Source organism: Cricetulus griseus, chromosome 6, assembly GCF_003668045.3.
Source record: "Cricetulus griseus strain 17A/GY chromosome 6, alternate assembly CriGri-PICRH-1.0, whole genome shotgun sequence".
NCBI classification, from domain to species: domain Eukaryota; kingdom Metazoa; phylum Chordata; class Mammalia; order Rodentia; family Cricetidae; genus Cricetulus; species Cricetulus griseus.
In genome coordinates this window covers 22,572,862-22,594,012 of record NC_048599.1, presented here as the reverse complement: position 1 = coordinate 22,594,012, position 21,151 = coordinate 22,572,862, and the positions used below count along the sequence as shown (strand labels likewise).

The window sequence follows — 21,151 nt, the reverse complement described above, 5'->3', positions numbered from 1 at the left end:
CTTGGGAACTACAGAAAAGATGGTGGCCAGGCTTGGAGAGCCTAGCAGCTCCATCTTGACTGTAGTTTTTCTTCTAGCGGTGTCTCAGAGGCTATGGCTCAGAACTGCCCTAAGGTGATGTGAAATGTTCAGTCTGCACACCGCCGACCTATTCCTCTTGGTTAAATTATTAGTAAGTCTTTGAGGGCCATGACGTACTTGTTTTAACAAGGTTTAAAAGCTACACACAAGATCATCTGGCACTCCTGAGCTAGAATTCGAGTCTCAAGAGTTCAAATTCCTAATTCTCGTTCGTCTCTTAACAAATGGCAGCCATATCATTTGCTTTCTTGAGTATAAGAGATGGTTACTCTTCAAAAAACGACTGTACATACTAAGTTAATGACTCGACAATAACTTTCATTGTCAATTATGGGTTGTAGTGATTGTGCATGAATGTAGCAAATTTCCCTTAAGGCTAGAGTTACAGAATGTTGTGAGTCACCAAATATGGGGACCTGGACAGGAACTCCATCCTCTGCAAGAACAGGAAGCACTCTTAGTCACTAAGCCATTTCTCCAGACCAGAATCAAAATGTACATGTAGCTTGTACATGCTGGCCATTTTTATGTCAACCTGACATAAGTGGAGTCATTTGGGAAGACAGAATCTCAGTTGAGAAAATTCCCCCGCAAATTTGGCCTGTGTAGTATATTTTCTTGACTGATGTCTGACGAGGGAGGGCCCAGCTTACTGTGGGCAGGTGGTACTGGATGGTGTAACAAAGCAGGCTGAGCAAGCCATGAGAGCAAGCTGGTAGACAGCACTTCTCAATCTGTGGGTTGCATATCAGATATTACATTATGATTCATAACAGTAGCAAAATTATTATGAAGTAGGAACAAAATAATTTTATGGTTGGGGTCACCACAACATGTATTAAAGGGTCATATTATTAGGAAGGTTGAGAACAACTGATCTATGGCCTGTTAACAGTTCCTGTCATCCTCTCTCAGTGATGAACTGTTACCTAGACATGTAAGATAAAACAAAAAACAAACTCCTTCCCCAAGTTGATTTTAGCCAGTGTTTTATCACAGTAATAGAAACCCCAAGATACTACACTAGCCTAGACTTTGCTATGCAGCCAATTCACAGGACATAATTTCTTTCAAGAGCTTATTAGCCTATGTCTTTTTCTTTCTTTTCTTTTTTTCTTTTTTATTTTTCGAGACAGGGTTTTTCTGTGGCGTTGGAGGCTGTCCTGGAACTAGCTCTTGTAGACTAGGGTGGTCACAAACTCACAGAGATCCGCCTGCCTCTGCCTCCCCCCGAGTGCTGGGACTAAAGGCTTGAGCCACCACTGCTCAGATTAGCCTATTATCTTATTAACACTAAGTATAATTAACTAAAGATCATTATTCTCAGAGAAAGAACAAATACAACCAAACATTTTTGTTTTTTTTTTTTTTTTTTTGAGCCATGGACTCTCCATGTAGTCCTGGCTGTCCTGGAACTCAATATGTAGACAGGTTGGCCCCAAACTCAAAAATCCTCATTGTTATTAATCACACACTATTCCCAAACCAATCTGAATGACGGAAAAACTAATATTGACAGCCTTTTATTATATGATTTATATTTAATTGTTAACATTTACTAAGTACTGAACTGGTGCCAGTTCACCCTCACTGCCTATCTGTCCTCAGCTAAATTAGGAAACATTTCCAATGTTCTATGAATGACAAGAAACAAAAAAGCCTCTCTCATAAAGCTGTGGTAAGCACTAATGATGCTTAGAGCTCCGTAAGTCTTGCTGAGACCGGGTCTAATATAGTCTACTGGCCTAGCATCTGCTACGTAGCCGAGGAGAACCTCTAACACCTGATTCTCTTGTTTCTGCTGCTTGAGTGCCGAGATCTAAATTTTTAGTGTTTTGGGTTTTGTTTTGTTTTTTAATATTCTAGCCTTTTTAAGAGGTTGAAGACACCCAACATTTACAAATAAAACATGATAGAATGTAATAAAATGGAGAAAGGCATAATCACCATTGAAGACAGGCAATTTTTCCTTTTGACAGAGCAAACCGATGAGATTAAGATATGCCCCAAAGTTTATACTCTTTGTTATACTTCTCTGCTTTGAAACAATAGTCAATAATACCATCTTTGACAATTAAATACTGACTTTCTTGGAGGCTGTTTGAAATTTCCTTTCTTGTTTTACTTTGAATACAATCCTCAATCTTCAATAACTACGTATAACTTTTAAATTTTATTTCTAATCCAGACTTTACTACACAAGTCTCCACCTGTATATAGAGCAGCAGTCTGCTTGAATTCTCCATATGGAATTCCAAATTAGAAATTAGCTTTCCTGTCTATTCATTTTTAAGTCTTCAGCAATAAACTGATAATTTTGTTGTAGCCTTTTACTATCTAAAATCCTTACAGTGCCCTTAAAACACAGATTCTAACAACATTCTTCCAATGTTCTAGATAAGAGGTTAAGTAACTTTTCCTCAATCACAGGAAATGACAACACAAAGTTTTTAACCATAGCTTACAGGGCTATTATGTTCTAGGTACCATTCAGTAATTAGAACAATTTTTAAAAAGTAAAATATGTGTTGGAGAGATGACTCAGAAGTTAAGCGTACTGACTGCTCTTCCAGAGGTCCTGAGTTCAATTCCCAGCAACCACATGGTGGCTCACAACCATCTGTAATGAAATCTGGTGCCCTCATCAGGTGTGCAAGCATACATGCAGGCAGAACACTGTATACATAATAAATGTTTTTTTTAAAAAGTCAAATATGGGGACTGAAGATGAAACTCAGTGAGAATGTTTGCCTAGTACCTGCAAAGCCCTGGGGTCAATTCTTAGGGGAGCAAAGGGGAACTTCCAGAGAAAAAAAATTAAATAGTCTCAGATCTTTCTTGCAATAATTTAGATTGTAGTAGGTCAATTCAATCTTAAAAACTAAAGCACACTATAGACATTAAGACACTTCAGAAAATGGGCATTTTGTGAAGTGATCCAATATACCTATCATGCAACAACATTCTACACTCGACCTTTAGTGCCACACTTGAAAACTTTAGCTTCATTCTCTGATGACAAGAACCCAACTTGGCCCCGAAAACATTTTGTTAAGGTTGGATCTAAATGTCTTTGGGATGTTTTAAAACTTGACAAATCTATGGGATGAAAAGTGCTGACCGTGAGGACATTTAAAGCAATGGGCCACTGGTTCTGAGGGTCATTTTAAGCATTTTGCACATTCCTACAGAAAGTGTCTCTAACAACATCCTTCTGCATGCATACATGCTGTCACTCAAACAGTGAAAGTGCTCTGCAGTCAGAACCGTCCAGCTTTGAGGAAACCGCTATGAGGCTGACATTTGTGGAGGCGCTCTTCCCTGTCCTCTCCCTGGCAGCTCACAGCAGAAACTACAATGACAAGATCCTGATCACTGTGTAGTAGATGACTTCTGCAGGTGGAGTCTGAGCAGTTTTCGAGCAGGTGAAGTATCTAATTGTTCCATGCTTCTCTTCTCTGCAGAGGAAAGGAGCCAAAAAGCACATTTCAGTTATTGGAAACTACACGTGACACCATGCCAGACAGTAAAGGGTAGTAAATGACACATAAGAAAGGTCTTTGTTCTCAAGGAGACAGCAGTCTAGTAGGAAAACCAGTTTGGTGTGATAAATAAGAAAATGGACAGAGGAAGCCAGAAAAAACTATGGGAAAGCACCTGTAGTTTTATTTCATGCATTCTTGAAAATGGAGGCCGTGAAAAAGCAGTGGGTATATTTGTGGAGTGCTTGTGTGGAATTTACACTAAGCATTTCTATCAGCATTCGACTTACTATGGGGAGTAAAGCAAGTCATATGGTTTAAGTCTGAGGACCTTCTGCCTGGAGAGGCAGCTTATATCCCCAAAGGGGACACAGATGACCTGAGCTCTGGTCCCCTCAAGTGATGCACTTACTGAGCTGTACTGACACCTGCTGGAGGTACTGAGTACTTTCATCCATGAAGGCTTGCAGCTGCTTCACAGATCCTTGCAGCTCATCCATCTGCAGACAGAAAGGTCAGTATGAGCTGCAGGACTTTCTCTGACTCCCCATACTGCCAGGCAAGCTTCTGCTTTGGAGCTTTAGGCCCACTCTTTCTGCCTAGAATGCTTATGCCAGGCATTCTCTCTCAGCACCCACTGAATCACACACCACATTTCTCCAGCTTGCTCTATGCCCTAGGAGATTGACCCTCAAACCTCTGCCAACAAAATGCCAAGTCCTCTAGGTTTTGTTTGAACATAACGAAAAGGAGCTAATAGGCACTGTGTGTACAATAGCAGCCACTGCTCCTCCTGGATTCTTTACCCCCTTTACTCTGCTTTACTAGCACTTAACATTATATATTTACTTAAATTTTTCCCCATTTTTCTTGGAACATAAAGTGGCTATGGAGACCTGACCATGTAGGGAGACACTGTAGCCCCGCCTCCTAGGAGCTCTACAGGTGTGGAGCTCTACATGGCTACGCCCATGAGGACATGGTCAGGGGAGGTTCAGGATGACGTGGGGGGGAGATTCTTAAGGGGGCAGACACGTAGGGAGCCCTTTGAATAAAGATATTTTAACCTGTAACATCACGTTATATGACCCTTTCTCTCTCCCCTCTCCTCTTGTTACCCATCATCATAAGGGAAGTAGTCTCCTCCATCACATGTTCCCACCACAATCTATTGCATGGTCACAGTTCAAGTCAACAGGGTTTAAACAACCATGGGCTGAAATTAGCAGCCAAAATAACCCATTCCTCCTTATAAGTCATTGCAAGTATTCTATCATAATGTCATAACGCTGAAAGAGATGGCAAGTCTAGAAAGCTGGGTAATCCACGTAGTAAGCCTGAAGTACTGACCACTAACTCCATGCAGGCAAAGACTTGGTTCTGATTCCGTACGATTTCCTGGTAGTCGGGCTTTGTGTTAAGGACTTCCTTCTGGGAAGACCCAAGATAAGATGTAGGATCCACTTTAACTTCAGTGATTTCAGTTTCAGTTGATCCCCTAAAGACAACAACAAGAAAAATAAGGAATTTTCCTAGCATTTACAATCATTTTCGGGAGATAATATAAAATAGTTCCTTTGAGAGGAAAACCACCTTAAAAACCATGTTCCTCAAAGCCTCACCTAACATTTTATAGTTGGCTTTGCAGGGGCAAAAAGCTTTCAAATACCAGCTGGGAGATTGTGGTGTTGCACACTTACAATCCCAGCAATTGGAAAGCTGAGACAGGAGGATTGTGAATTTGAGGTACACCTGTGAGACCAACCTTGGCTGCCTAGAGGACCATATTTTAAATTAATGAAACCAGTTCAGATGTTGAAATAAACAAAATCTAGTGCTTTCGCACCTTCCCCTGACTCACCTAGCCAGATGGCCTCTCTTATCTTATACCTCCTTTCCACTCCCTTCATGGCTTTGTGTTTTCACCAAGGCCTTAACCAAGGAACTCTCTCCAATCTACAGCTCAAAGGCCATGTGCTCCCTAAAATGTCTTGGGGACTGATGTTGGCCCAGTGCCAGGTGAGCAGGTGCAAGGGAAGCTATGTGCCCATCTCCCCAGGAGACATGAATGGTAGCCAAAAGCACACACAGAAGCAATTCTGTTCTGGGTCTGAAAACAGTGATAATTAGTCTTCCATTTTTGTTCCTCCCTTTCCACCAAAGAAAACAAAGAGATACTTTAAAGTTGACTGAACTATGAGAACAGATTCATCTCTGTGCGTACAAATGGATTTTAAATAAACTCAAACCAAATTCCACAAAGCTGCTCCGTTCCAGTTCTCAGGTCTAACCTGGGCATCTCTTCGGGTGGAACCTCCTTCTGGTACTGTTGTAAGAGCTGATCCCAAGTCTGACGTTCTAAAGAAAACCTGTGGAATTCAGGAAGGGAAAGTCAGTTAACTTTTGGTCATATTTTTAATTACTCAGGGCAACAATAAGTACTTTAGGCATGTAATCTGGTTGTAAAATGCATTCAAAGGTCATTAAAGGATTAGAAAGCTCAACTGATTCAGAGGATATTAATTTAATCAAGTAATAAACAAGCTGTTAAAATCAAATTAGCACCCTTATTCCTTGACTGTGCCCTGTCTATCAGGGCTGTTCATATGCCTTCCAGCCCTAGAGCTGACACACAACTGCTGTCCACCAGGCTTACCAGGCATTTTAACCAGGTTCACTTATTTCCCTGATGGAGAAAAAAGTTCAGTTTTCCAAGAAAGGCTCACTCATTTTACTTACTTTGCTATATATTTTTTCACCTCAGCCACTGATGTTTCAAGTGAAAAATCTGGTGCTTTTCTGGAATACAGATAATATTATGATATTAATATGAATCCTTCAACAAACACTTGTTTTTAATGTCTTACATAATTTTAGTGGTACTTAACTATATTCATAATTTTTTGTTGTTCAGAAAATATTTTTGCACTAGTAATGGCTAAATGATTTTTAAATCTGTTTTTCTCATCAACTCCAATTCATACCATGGCGATTAGCCTTTCTAAAAATAGTCTTTTACTTTTTCTCCCTGGCTTCAAAACTCTATCACTAATACAAACAGAATAAAAGTCAAAACCCTTGATTCTTAAGACTTTCTGTATTCTGGCTTCTTTCAACTCAGCAATTTCTCCCATGGGTCAGCTCAATTAGATGATTATTTCTAATGAAAAAGAAGCAGGCACTGAAAATGCCAAAGTATCGAAGATAGTCTTGGTTCTCCACCTGACAAACACTGACTAGTAGTGTGCAACTCCTGTTTTTCTGCCAAGGCCTGTACACAGCATCTCTAGCAGAGATGCAGCAGCCTGTGCTTACATACACATTCAAAGAGATTTTGTTGAACTAAAATATTTCATGCCTGATTAGAAATGTTACTTTTTTAAAAAAAGATTTATTATGTATACAATATTCTGCCAGCAGATATGCCTACTGGCCAGAAGAGGGCACCAGGTCTCATTACAGATAGTTGTGAGCTACCATGTGGTTGCTGGGAATTGAACTCAGGACCTCTGGAAGAGCAGTCAGTGCTCTTAACCTCTGGGCCATCTCTCCAGCCCCCAGAAATGTCACTCTTAAGAACTTGTGAAAGGGCAGACCTAGCATGAATTCCAAATTCAGACCAAGTGCATGACCTGTGGCAGGGTGGAGTTGTGATGGCAGCCGCAACCTTGAAGACTACCAATTTAGGGGGTGGTGTGTGTGTGTGTGTGTGTGTGTGTGTGTGTACCAATTTAGGGGGTGGGTGTGTGTGTGTGTGTGTACCAATTTAGGGGGTGGTGTGTGTGTGTGTGTGTGTGTACCAATTTAGGGGGTGGTGTGTGTGTGTGTGTGTGTGTACCAATTTAGGGGGTGGTGTGTGTGTGTGTGTGTGTGTGTGTGTGTGTGTGTATCCCCGGGACAGAATTTCGCTGTGTAGCTTTGGAAACCAGGCTGGCCTCTAACTCACAGACATTGGTCTGCCTTCGCTTCGCCTCTCGAGAGTTGGGATTAAAGGTGTACACACCACCACCTAGCTTGGGATGATGTCCTTTTAACAATAAATTCTATTTATTATTATTATTAGTGTGTTTGTGTGTGCACATGCACATGTGTAGATGTGCACATGATACAGAGTGTGTACGGGTCAGAAGACAACTTTCAACAATGGATTTGCATCCTTCAAAGGGAAGTGTGGATAGAAATGAGAACATCAACTTATGCAGCAAGAGTTCTTATATTTACTCTCTGATCCATCTTCCCAGCCCATTCTGCTAACAGTCTCGCTTGCAAAGAGCATTAGAACAAGAGCTGCCTTCTGCAAGACAATCCAAGATCTGAGGAATGGCCTCCTCAATCTTCCCACAGCTGTTCCTTCTCACTGCCTAGGTCTTTTGTGTTCCAGTCCCAAAAATGAAACCATTAGGGATCTTCTCTCAAAACTCTAGCAATGTTCTTGCTCCCAATATCACTATCTTACTTGCTGGCATCCTAGATTATCACTAGCTCAGACTGAATTGTCTCTGTATTATCTCCTCTAATACAAACATGACAAGAAGGACTTGACTCATTGATCACTATATTCCCTTCCTTGTCACCTAGAAGAGCCTGGTATAAGCCAAGGATGGCAGCTCACACCTGTGATCCCAGCACTTTGAAGGTAGAGGTAAAAAGATTGCCAAAAGGTTGAGTCCAGTCTGGACTACAAAGATCCTATCTCAAGAAGCAAAAATAAGTAGTTAAAGAGTGTGGTGGTACATAGGTGCTAGATAAATGTTTATTGTGTAAGCAATGGCTTAATTATAATCAAGTTTTAGCTCAGTTATAATTAGGGCTAGAAGGGGAATTGATCTTACTCTTTTGAATCTTCAACAAAACACTTTTGTAGAGTTCCATCACTTTCCAGCTTCTCTGTAAAATGTTCCAATTCTTCAGAGAGAGAAGATACTAGAGAGGACAAATTATGTTAGAAAATAAAAAGACAACAAATGTTCACAATGAGTACATGACAAAGATATTAAGGAGTTCCTAAGTCTAGAGCCCCACATCCCATTCTGGCCCTCTCATTCACACAAAACAGGCATGTGAATATGCAAATATTTTAAGCTTTGGGATTCAAAGTTTAGCTTCATGGTAGAGAACTTGCCTAGCAAGTTCAAGGTCCTGGGTTTGGTACCCAGCACCAAAGGGATGGCTGTGTCAGTTTGAATGAGAATGGCCCCCATAAGCTCATGTTTGAATACTTGGTCCCCAGTTGGTGTTACTGTTTGGGAAGGATTAGGCGATGTGGCCTTGTTGGTAGAGGTATGTCACTGAGGGTGGGCTTTGAGGTTTCAAAAGACTCTACCATCTACTAGCAGAATGAGATATGAGCTCTCAGATGTTCCTGCTGCCATGCCTTTGCTCTGCTATCAGGGGCTTTAGCTCTTGGAAACTGTAAGCCCAATTAAATACTTTCTTTTATAAGTTGCCTTGGTTGTGATGTTTTATCACAGTAAAAGAACAGTAATTAATATGGGGGGCAACAAAAATAGAAAAGAAAATTTTATCCTTTTATTGGGCAGATAGCTAAATGGAAGGCAAGTTTGTGTTTTTATACTTACGAAAAAGCAGTTAGCACAGATAGCTATACAATTTCACTTTTTCCTAGAGACGTGAATTGCTATCACTGAAGAGAAAAAAGCATTACAGATGTAGTAAAAAGGGGCAATTTTTAAAGTGGTTAGGGACCCGGTTTTAAGGAGGAAGCATCTTCTGTAAAAGGCCACTGAAAATGTACTGGCTGGCTCCAAAAGAGAGATAGGTCAAGGCCAATGCACTTGTCTGTGCTTAGCAACTCACCTTTCGCTCTGAAGCATTCAAGGCTGAAGTCCTTAGTGCTCTTTAAGAAAGGTTCAAGTTTCTCAACAGAGAACTAAATAAAGAAAAGCATTTTCAGTACAACCACCAGTCTCCCAGGCAAGCTGCGCATGGCTTTACAATGCTTAGGATGAACTTATAATGAAACTACACAGAGCAGAGGCAGTCACATCTCTGTGAGTTTGAGTTCAGGTTGGTCTACAGAGTGAGATCTAGGATAGCCAGGGTTATACAGAGAAACCCTGTCTCAAAAAACCAAACAAACAAAATAAACCAACAACACAAAAATCTTATACTCCATACACCAGTCTGCTTTATAGTCAGCCTTGGATGCCTACAGCAACAGATTTCGACCTCTACACAATTTAATCTCATCACTTGCTGCCAATTAGCAAAAGATATTGCAAAATCTCTCAGCCATACAGCTAGCAACCGCAGAGCTCAGCACAAAGATAGTGTAGCTGCTCAAGTGAGAACTGGCTTTTAAGTCAATCCCAAGCATGGAAAAAAAAATCTTTTCCTCAGTTCATCACCGACACTGAGATCTCTTTGAAGTTGTGACAATGACACAACTGCAAATGAAAACACTTCTCAAGTCTGGGAATCTCACCTGGAAGCTGGAGAGCAGTAGAGCGCCAAGCCGTTTGCTTTCTGCTAACTTCAAACTGATGGAGCTGCTGAGAGCTGGCATAAAATAGAACATGTAAGGAACATCACACTCACACTTACAGTTAGCAAGACAACAAAACTGGAAAATCTCCCTCTCAATGTAACCCAGCTTAAGACAAGAAGCTGCCTTCTCTGCGTAAGGAGAGAATTCTAATTTTTCCAGGCTAACTGAAGAACAAAGTTTACACTTTTTTGTATCCAAATTTTCAAGTGTTATTAGAACTGTTTCATGTCTTACGTTAAAATCTTGTTTTTTTTGTTTTTTGTTTTTTGTTTGTTTTTTGTTTTGGGTTTTTGGAGACAGGGTTTCTCTGTGTAGCTTTGGAGCCTATCCTGGCACTTGCTCTGGAGACCAGGCTGGCCTCGAACTCACAGAGATCCATCTGCCTCTGCCTCCCGAGTGCTGGGATTAAAGGCGTGTGCCACCAACGCCTGATAAAATCTTGTTCTGTTTAAAAAAGTAGATTGAAAATATAATGAAACTTATTATTTTGTATGTCAATTAAAAACAAACAAACAAGGTAGACACAAATAACACAGATGGCATTTTTGTAACAGGCACTGCAATGTGCTTTTAGTACATAGGCCTATGAGCTGTAGGGGCTGCTGCTCAGTGGATGAACCCTTGCCTCGAATGTGCATGGACCTGAATATTACCCTCAGTACTAAAAAGAAAAAATGTTTTCTTACAAGCAGCATAAGCTTCACTTTACAAATAAAGAAACTCAATCAAGGAAGGGAACTGTCTGAAGACAGGCTGAAGAAGCCATGCTTCAAACCCACTAAATATGTCAGTGAGGTCGGTCTTCCTAGTAGTAGCATGCTGCCTGCCATGATCTAATATTAATAGCAGCACCAGCTGAACACCTGCTGTCTAAAAGACATTTCTCTTCACTGCTATGCACATCTCATTAAAATTTTAAAGCAAATATCTTCTGTTTATTTGATCTGGGCTTTTTGAAACATGGTCTTGTAATGTAGTAGCCCAGGCTGGTCTTAAACTCCTGGCAATCCTCCTGCATCAGACTCCCAAGTGCTGGGATCATGGGCAAGAATGACCACGCCTGGCATCCATTCTATCTTGATAACAGATGGTAACCGTGGCACACAGGCTGGTTCGACTCCTTGCTCAAGGTTATACAGCAAGCAATGAATCGATGGGTGCTTTATGGAATGATGTCACTGACCCAAACAGCAGTAAGTTGTAGATACTCTTCTCTCAATTATGCCCATTTAAAAACAATCATCACACAATGTAAGAATTCTTGCCCTTTGGCTTTAGCTGGCTATTTAAAAAGCATTCTTGTCTCTTGAATGATTCTGGCTGCTGTTAACCAGATTCTTTCTGGCTACAACCAAGGAAGCCTGGCAAGTAGCCAGGAATAACCAGAAAAATAATCCATCTTATTACATGGTTGAGTCCATGCTATACAGAACTGGTGCTCTGGAATGGGAATGAAGGTAGGGCTAGTCTTGGACAGCTACTCTCTTGGCACATCAAGGGAGCAAAGTGCAGGGGCACTATGGCACCAATTTTCCAACTTGTCTATTTTACTCAGATCCCTTCCACACATGCAACCACCTTAAAGAAACCAAACAGCTTTAACACTGCTGTGGTTTTATTTCCTTCACTTACTGAGGACTTCAGACAAAGGAAGTGAAGCTCAAGAACAAACTAGACTTCCTGCATTATATCCTGTATTTTGATACTAGCAAATCAAATGACTGTAAATTTAGGGGGAAAAAAATCACAAATTGTATTCAAATATGGAATCCCTAAAAACAATTTTACTTTTTGTTCTTCAGTGTTGTGAACTAGGGCCTCAGGCACACTGAACTTACATTCCTATCCCCACTTAGTGCACTTTTATCTGTATCTTCCTTCTGAGTCATTTCCAGTTATAAAGGCTAAGATCAGACAGGTATTAACCCACTCGCCTTCTGTTCCATTTTAAGGTATAAGACACAGGAAGAACTCAAATTCCTAGCACCCTAAATAGGATGACATATTAAACATTTAACAACCAGAATTTCTGTTCTCGACAGCTCATATGTAAACAGCAATTAACACTGAACACTTACTAGGTATGTGGCAATGGGATGTATAAACAAGAACATGCCATTAGAATTATTTCCATTTTTATACGCAAGGAAACTGAGGCTCTAGGAGGTGATGTGTTCAAAGTTGCACAGCTAAAATGTAGCCGAGTCGTGTCTATTCTGCCACACTTTCTGGCACTCATTACTCACTGCCTATGTGGGCTGGAATTCCAGTTTATGTACACAGCACCCCACCTGTGATGCCTGGGTGAAAGGGAGCCAACGACTTTCGCCGGTTTATTTCTTTCATACTTGCTCGTCGCCAAGACTGCCTTCTGTCTTGATGACGGACAGACTGTTCTTGAGGGGACAAGTGAAATGACCTCAACTGAAGTCTTTCCTGATGATTGTCATCACAACTTTCCCCCTCTTCAGGGTGGCTGCAGCCAAGGTGATTTTTTTCCTTTGCAATGCCTTGAGTCATCTCCAGGGAGGCAGAGGAGTTAGGCAACACTTCCAGAGGGCTGAGACGTGATTGCCACTGACGATCCTCAGTCTTGGACATCATTGGTTCCTGTTCTAGCATTTGTTATAGAAAAGTCAAAATATAAAATCAAAACCTACCACAAGAGAGCACCTGAGCAAAGGGGTGACAACAGAAAATGTATGTCCCCACAAGATGACATACACTGGTAGTCTCGGCTTCCTAGGAGCCCAAGCAGAAGGAAGGAAGGAGGGAAGCAAATCTATTTCCCCGGTCAAAGAAACAAAGAGGAAGCCTTTCGGCAAATATACAATGTGAGATTCCAAATCCACCAGGAACTAGAGAAGGGTCCTGTGATAGTTCAGAAGCCTGGATCCAAGGCCAGAAGCACTGATTTCACCGTAAAACTCACCTTCTGGTCTGGTCACGGAAGTCATCCTGGATAAAGAAATGCAAACAGAAGATGAGGTGGTCCATTCTTCACATCCTAGCTCCAGACTCACAGGGGCGTCACAACCCCATAATAGGTCTTGTGCTTGAAGTGCCCTGCTTGCCTCCTCCACATATAATCAATCTATCTTAGCTACCAATCACTGTGACTCACTAGCCTCCTAATTCCATCCATGGTAATGGATCTCCTTTGTTTTCCAAACTAGAAAAGAAACTAACAAAACAACCCACATCATCTCTTCTTATTGCTTCCAGATCCTTCCATTCCTGGAAATTCCACTTTTTAATATCTACATACATTTATCCTTCCAACCATAAAACACAGTCATCCTTTTTAATGATTTGATGGTGGCCGCGAATCTTTTCTCTATAGTACTGGCTCCAAAATATATTCACCGTGTCTATCTTCCCAACCAGACTGCACTGCATTGCCAGTACCTGTCAGAGACAACTGACCCAAAGAGAGGCAGGACACAGCCTGGCATCTCTCTATCTTGTATGTATCTCTCCCTCCCAAAAGACGTCTGAATGTGGCGGGGGTGGGGGGTGGGGTGTGTGCTTGGTAAAGAAAAAAAAAAAAACAAAACAAAAAACGAATAGATTCTGAGGGACCATACTCAAAGAATGAAGAAGGGTCCTTCAAGGATCTAAATCACCCCAATCCTTATGACAGATCGAACAGGCTCGAGCTTGGATAATAGTCATTCAGGCGCTTATGAGCCTGTGGCACGTAAACGCCTTCTTACATCATTATCCCATTTAATACGTTCCACAACTCTGAACACTATTACTCTTGTCAGGAGGAGCAGGCTCCTTACGAGGCCAGCGTGGGGCACAGGAGCAAGGCAGGCCGAACTGTGACCCCCAGCCCGCTGCCCAGGCTCCAGCCACAATCTGGAGTCAGGACAGCCGGAGTGCCCGGGAGAGAGGAGTGGCCTTCCCTCGGTGGTCCTTTCCCTAGGAAGTGTCTGAGGCCCTGCGGCTGGCAACGCCAGGGGCGCCGGGTGGGCCGGGCCGAGAGGCGGGTCAGGGAAGAGCGAGCCATATCCGGGGAGATGTCTGCGACTCCCGACCCCAGAGCGACGCCCGCCCAGCCCTCCCCGCCCCCTCCGACCGGTTCCCGAATCACAAAGCCCAAGGTCACCTCTGGAAACTCGGCGTAACCGCAGAGGGCTCTCCACGGCGTTGTACGGTTCGCGGTCCCGCGTAGCCGCCGCTACTTCCGAAATTCCCGCCAAACAACTGCGCATGCGCAGCCAGCGGCTTCAGCGCTCCAGCGCCGGACGGTGCCATCGGCAAGGCGCATGCGTACTCTGGTGTTTCACGCTCTGGCCCGGCCCATCTTGTCCCTAATTTTTCTGTCCAATTATGGTCACTACCTCTCAAGCCGCACCCAGTCGAGGGGATTGCCTTCTCCTATGCACGACTTGGCTGACCTTCGCTGCCAAACAGCCTACCTAGGAAAGTCAGGGAGTCTGGCTGCCTCTGTCTCTCTGACTCAAAAATGAGGACAGTGACTTTCTTCAGGGTCACCTGGAACTCTGAGCTCACTTTGTCCCCTGCCTACTTACTCCTGCACCACAGGCCCCTCCTATGGTCCCTTAAGTACACAGCAAAATTCGAGCACACCCCTTCCGAGCATCATCACAGGCCAATTCTCGCCCCGCCCCTTTGTTCGAGCATGCTCTTTGCCTGGAAAGCCTTCCTCTTCCCATCTAGCTTTCTCTTCATGTTGAAGGCCTGATGTTCTGTGCTCCCAGGAACCCAACGCATGCCTGCTTCACCCTCCTTTGCCTGGGAGGGTCCACAAAGCAGGCTGCTTCCTTGGGACAAGGTATTGAGCCACCAGAATGGCTCTGTACATCAATGAAGTGATTTATTTTACATCTGAATCTTGTGAATGCTGAATTGAAGAGCAGTACAAAAGATTCCAAAGGGCCAGGTGTAATGGCACATACCTTTAGTCCCAGCACTGGGAAGGCAGAGGGAGGCATATCTCTGAGTTTTAGGCCAGCCAGAGTGAGACCAAGTCTCAAACAAAAAAACCAAAAAGGTCCTCAAAGAGTGGGAGGCAGGTGGACATTCTTTCATTGTAATTGTGGTCCCTTGAAAGTTTTCTGGTAAAAGGTAGAAATGTATATTACAGAAATTTCTACTCTGCCACTCTGGCCAGTAGTTTGAACAGTATCTGAAAGGGGTGTGTTCTTGGGTCCCTGAATATCATTTTCTGGAGCTGAGTTCCTTTATCCATGCCTCCATCCTTTAGCACGTCATGTGTTGATGTCCCAAAGACAGAATTTAGTATCTCCAGCCAAGGGTGGCCATGTTGTGACAAGCTGAGATTACTACCCGTGCAATCCACTCCCAGTCAACATGCCTTTTCCTTTCTTTGAATTCTCACATGGTCCCTCCTCTTTATGAGATGCATACAGATTCTTTCCCTGTTCCCCATCCAACTTTCATTTCCTGAGTTTGTATTGTTAGACCCCCGAAAATTCAAGTATCCGGGGTCTCAGGCCAGGTTCGCGGTCACCCCAATCACCAGGCGGATTCGAGAGCTTGCTGCAAACTGCACGAGGCTTTATTGTAATTTAACGAACTAACCCCATGTTAGCTCGGGTCTTTCACCCACCCGCCATGGCAGACGGCTAGAAAAAGACGGCTCCTACGGGCTCCCAAAAGATCTTATAGGGCAGCGTAAGGGGAGTGTCTAGGGGTACGCACAGGCTCACGATTGGTGTGCCTCCAGGCTTGGAGGGCTTGCCCTGTGTTGATTGGTCAACTGGTTGTTATGGCTCATAGGCCCTCCCAGGGTGGTTGCTATGCTCTCTACGTCATTGTCGTGCGCTTGTCCGTAAAGCACACCCAGGGTCGTAAAGCATAGCGCCACCAGCTAACTTCTGATTGGTTCCTTGTCACAAGACAGGCATCTGACCTTTTAGTGACTAAGGTTCCTTGTCACGAGACAGGCATCTGACCTCTAAGTGACCAAGGCAGGTTTATGGCAAGCACGTGTTCGGCTGTTATGGCTGCCAAAAGGGAAGCCGGTTCCTTCATTCCCCCATTTTCTTTTTTGTAAATTCCAATCATGGAATTGCTGTCTCTCTAGCATCCCCATCAGGGAGTGATAGATACTGGCATCCCCATGCAAGGGAGTTCCTTTTGACTTAGCATTTTAACCAGGGAAAATGGACGGCGAAATTCTTTTCCAAACTGCTTCCTGCTGACTTTGGGACGAAGTTAGGGACCCCAGAAGGTTGAAATGCTAGTCAAAAGCAAAAAGGAATTTAGGCAATGGGGAATTCATCAGGGGCTTCTGGTTAGAAGACACTGTTGCAGAGATAGGGGGTGTCCACATCAGCTGGACTGGTTTACATCCACAGCAAGTCTAGGGCTCGCAGTCTACTTAGAACAGCCGGTAGTCAGCAACTGATACTCAGATGTCTGCCAGAAGCAGAAACCTGTTTAAGACATGTTTAAACTAGGAACAGAGGTTAAAACTTATTTACTGAAGCCCACAGTGCAGAAAAAGCAATATCTGTTTAAACAGCAGGAACATATTTATAACTTTGAGTCCTAGCAAAAACTGCAGATTTGGGCTATAAGCATGTACATTTTTCTTCTGTCCAGAGAGCCAGGTATGGATTGGACAGAGGTGCCTTTGGCCTGATGAAAAGCCCTTTAAGTTTGTACTTAGATGACAACCAAAATAAACTTAAAAACCTTGAGCTCGTGCCTGAACAGTAGATAGTTACTATTTTATCAGCTAACATACTGACTAGTCTATAGTGGATCTGACTGACTGATGCTGTCAAGCTGACAACCAGTAATATTTCAGAGATCTGAGAAGGGTATATTTTATCCGAATCTACTGAAAAGTGACAGAAGCCAGTCTATATACAGTTAGCCACACCCAAGTTTCTCCATTACCGTTGGAGGCAGCTGTCTCAAAGAACAGCAATCTTCGCCAGGCCTATACTGTGAGAGTTTTTTTCCTCTCTGTGGAAGAGGGACATGGAAAAGACTGACCTTGTTTTGTCTAGGCAAAGGGGTACAATCAATTTTCCAGTGTCCAGCAGCTTTGTCCACATTCTCGGCCAGGTTCTGGCAGGCGGCAGGTTTCACATCTGAGCATCTCGCTCACTGGTCCAGGTGCAGGAACTGAGGTGCCTCGTAATCTTCTTTGGAGACTTTGGGTCACTGTCCGGATCTGGCAGTCTGTCTGACATTATAAACTTTAAAGATAACAATTTAAATGCCATATTCTGAAGATCTCTGAAGCATTAGAGGTCTGTTTGTCTGTTTTAGTTACTTACCTTAAGCACACATTAAGCACATAGGTGGCTAGGTAAAGTCTTTCTGTAATACAGCTGAACTTAAAACTGCATAGAGCTACCTTATATTTCTTAAACAGTAGCTTAACTTCTTTCTGAGACAGGGTTTTTCTGTGACTTTGGAGCCTGTCCTGGAATTCGATCTGCCGGACCAGGCAGGCCTTGAACTCATAAAGATCCATTTGCCTCTTCCTCCCGAATGCTGGGATTAAAGGCATGTGCCATCAACATCCTGAGCTTAAAGGTGTGTGCTACCAACATCCTAAACTTAACTTCTGAAAACACAAACTGTAACAGATTAGCATCTTTTATAAAACAAGAACTTTACATTGTCAGGCTTTGCTTAGAAATAATTCTAAATTGAAGCTCTTTAAGTACAAACATTAATAAAAACAAACATTTGAAAACTGGTTTTAAAAAGAAATTTAAATTCCCTTAAGGTCTTTCTGTAATGTATAGAAGCATTAACATTTTAAATCTTAATTGAAAAACTTGTTTCTAAGATGGTACCTCTAATTTCCATGCGGTCATCTTTAGTCAAGATGGCGGTTTAAGTATTCTTTTTTTAACTTTAGCAAAATGGCGACCAGTCAAGTCATGTGACCAGTTACAAAATGGCCGTAACTTGCTTTGCTTAACATGCTTAAGTTTATACCAGGAAATAGAACATTTTTAAAACAAGTATACATAATTTACTTGAGAAATAAACAGGACTTTTTAAAAAACAAAATCAGCTTAATATGGTTAAAATTTTAACTTATATTACCATTTTTAAAATTTATTTGTAGACATGAGAAACCATAGCACAGTTTACATTTTTTTTTTTTGGCTTGTAACAACCTTTTCTCTGACCTTCGACAACTTTCCTTTGACCTTCTACAACTTACTTTAACCCTCTATAACTTTCTGTAACAATCTTTTTCTCTGACCTCCAACAACTTGCTTTAACCCTCTATAACTTTTACCATTTGTTTTAACTCTCTATAATCTTTTATTTTATTTCTCTGACTTTCTTAGACATTCTTAGACAATTTTTTTTCTTTATTATTTAAGTCTTTTACATTTTTTTTTTATTTTTTAGTTAACATAAAAATTTTGTCAAAGTCCCTTTTATAGTTCTTAATAACTTTAAGGCCATTTAGATGTCCGGATCAGGCCAGATAAGTTCATACGCTCTAGCTCCATGTGGCTCAAGGCAGAGAGACCTGGGGTAGGGGTGCTGCTGGTAACCCCAGACCCTAGGCCAATACAGGGGTGGGAAAAAGACTCCTGCGGCCCCCCTGCATACCATGTGTGTAGAGCACAAAGAATGCCGGGCAGCTAGGCAAATGGCAGGGACCCATGGGACCGGCAAGTGGGGATAGGGAAAGACTCACCTACATGGGCCAGGCTCAGCTGTAAGGGCTGCAGCAGTGGTTCGAGTTCAGAAAAGCAGCATCGGGGGACTCCAACATAACACATTCTAACCCGTGACACATGGCAGAACTCCTTTCCCGTGCCATGTGCTTAGGGCAACAAGAAAAGACCCCTGACCCATGCATGCCACGTGCATGGGCAATGTGGGACAGAAAGAGATGCTTAAGAAACACATAACACAAATGACAGCACATTAGACAGCACAAACATTAGACAGGACAAACCGCGGCAAAGAAATGGTGCCCCAAACCAAAATTACAACCAAACCTTGGACTTTCATCCAGGGTGGAACCAAGGTTCTCGCAAGTCTGCTTACCCTATGGTTCAATTACAAATTCTGCGCAGATCAAATACAAATTACAAATTCTGCGCAGATCAAATCAAGCAACCCTCGGACTTTCATCCAGGGCAGGACTTCAGGGTCTTCCCCAGAAGTCCGAATTACAAATACAAATTCTGCGCAGATCAAATACAAATCATGGCACCAAACAAAACAGCAAGAGACTAAACAAGAAACATAGAACATTGAACATATACAAGTTTCGAGCTCGAATCATCTTACCTCCAAGATCGAATCCACTCAGGTGAAGGGTGGTCGCAAATCCCGGACGAGCCCCCAAAATGTTAGACCCCCGAAAACTCAAGTATCCGGGGTCTCAGGCCAGGTTCGCGGTCACCCCAATCACCAGGCGGATTCGAGAGCTTGCTGCAAACTGCACGAGGCTTTATTGTAATTTAACGAACTAACCCCATGTTAGCTCGGGTCTTTCACCCACCCGCCATGGCAGACGGCTAGAAAAAGACGGCTCCTACGGGCTCCCAAAAGATCTTATAGGGCAGCGTAAGGGGAGTGTCTAGGGGTACGCACAGGCTCACGATTGGTGTGCCTCCAGGCTTGGAGGGCTTGCCCTGTGTTGATTGGTCAACTGGTTGTTATGGCTCATAGGCCCTCCCAGGGTGGTTGCTATGCTCTCTACGTCATTGTCGTGCGCTTGTCCGTAAAGCACACCCAGGGTCGTAAAGCATAGCGCCACCAGCTAACTTCTGATTGGTTCCTTGTCACAAGACAGGCATCTGACCTTTTAGTGACTAAGGTTCCTTGTCACGAGACAGGCATCTGACCTCTAAGTGACCAAGGCAGGTTTATGGCAAGCACGTGTTCGGCTGTTATGGCTGCCAAAAGGGAAGCCGGTTCCTTCAGTATCTCCTCCCCATTTCTGGTTATTTTGAAACAGGTTCTCATGTAGCCCAGGCTGGCCTCAAACTCAATAGACAGCTAAAGATGACACTGTAATTTCTGATCCTCCTGCCTCCCCCTCCCAACTATTGGGATTACTGATCTTGCCTGTCTCTGCCCCCTTTCCTAGGTTTCTTCAGGTATGTATGCTCTTTCTCTCTCTGAACCATCTCCTCTCTTTCCTACCTACAATCCATTACCATTCACTTTGTTCAACATGCCAACTTTGGGTGTGCTCCCCAGGGGCTTCCTACTTCTGTGATGGATGATTGGTATCTTATTTCCCTGGCCCATGTGTTGGGAGCTGGGCCAGTATACAAGTGGCTGTCCAATGTGTCTCCAGATGAGGCAAAGCCCACAGGAGCAGTCTCTCTTGGCAAGGACCAGTGGACCTCGGGAGAGTGCAGAATACTGCTGGGACCACATGGCCTACACCTTCTCTCATCTCTCTCATAATATTGATGATTCTCTTGGCAGTTTTTAGTGTCACGTTGTCAGTCATGCATGGGACAGATGTGATCATTCCTGGAAACCCCATTTTTTAAAAAAATATTTTCCCCTAAAAATCTTTGGGAACTGATGCTTCTCAGGTTTCTTCTCTGGGGATGCCAGCTGTCACTCCATACCCTGGGAGCTGTTCTGATTCAGTGCTGACAGACTAGGAGGCAGATCACCCCTATTTCTGTAAATACGCTTTGTTGAGTTTTGAACAATATTGTTATTCTTGAAAATGTGTGCCTATGTTTATTACCTTTTAGTTTTGTAAAGACAGGATGTACCTGGCTCAATATTTGGCCAAGCTGGCAAAATGTTAAGTGTTGTTTTGAGTTTAAAAGATGTTTTGACAAAACAAACAAAAAGATGTTTTGGTATAAAAGTTGAGAAAAATATTTGACATATTTATTTTTGCTGGTGTTTAATGCTGGAGGGTGGGGAAACATTTGTTAGTATGGGGAAAACATGCTTATTTTTGAAGTATAAATAAAGACAACTTGAGATATCCAGGGCCAGCCACTTGTGTAAACTCATCTGGTGGTTGGACAATTCATTTATTTGAACCAACACCCCTTCCCTGTCTCAGGACCTGAACCCAGGCTGCAGCAAGATTGCTCTACCCATCTAA

General features: G+C 42.9%; 1 protein-coding gene and 1 long non-coding RNA gene across 4 annotated transcripts; both read right to left on the bottom strand.

Moving 5' to 3' along the window:
- Positions 1-1,588: 1,588 nt before the first annotated feature.
- On the bottom strand, positions 1,589-14,638 carry Dsn1 (DSN1 component of MIS12 kinetochore complex). Of its 3 annotated transcripts, none has more exons than XM_027421287.2 (11): positions 14,186-14,638; positions 13,004-13,029; positions 12,363-12,686; positions 10,009-10,082; positions 9,381-9,453; positions 8,396-8,486; positions 6,303-6,362; positions 5,855-5,932; positions 4,914-5,061; positions 3,976-4,063; positions 1,589-3,539 (listed from the first exon to the last, which is right to left on the bottom strand). In XM_027421287.2, exons 1-11 carry the CDS (start codon positions 14,332-14,334, stop codon positions 3,454-3,456), a joined length of 1,197 nt encoding a protein of 398 aa, XP_027277088.1. In that variant the 5' UTR covers positions 14,335-14,638; the 3' UTR covers positions 1,589-3,453. The 3 variants fall into 3 exon arrangements, with proteins under 3 accessions (XP_027277088.1, XP_027277089.1, XP_027277090.1); XM_027421288.2 differs by having other exon boundaries at positions 12,363-12,681; positions 14,186-14,299; XM_027421289.2 differs by lacking the exon at positions 12,363-12,686 and having other exon boundaries at positions 14,186-14,637.
- Positions 14,639-17,036: 2,398 nt separating this feature from the next.
- On the bottom strand, positions 17,037-19,309 carry LOC113836368. The gene is made up of 2 exons (XR_003486463.2): positions 18,752-19,309; positions 17,037-17,276 (listed from the first exon to the last, which is right to left on the bottom strand). It is a non-coding gene; the product is annotated as an uncharacterized LOC113836368 (long non-coding RNA).
- Positions 19,310-21,151: the final 1,842 nt, after the last annotated feature.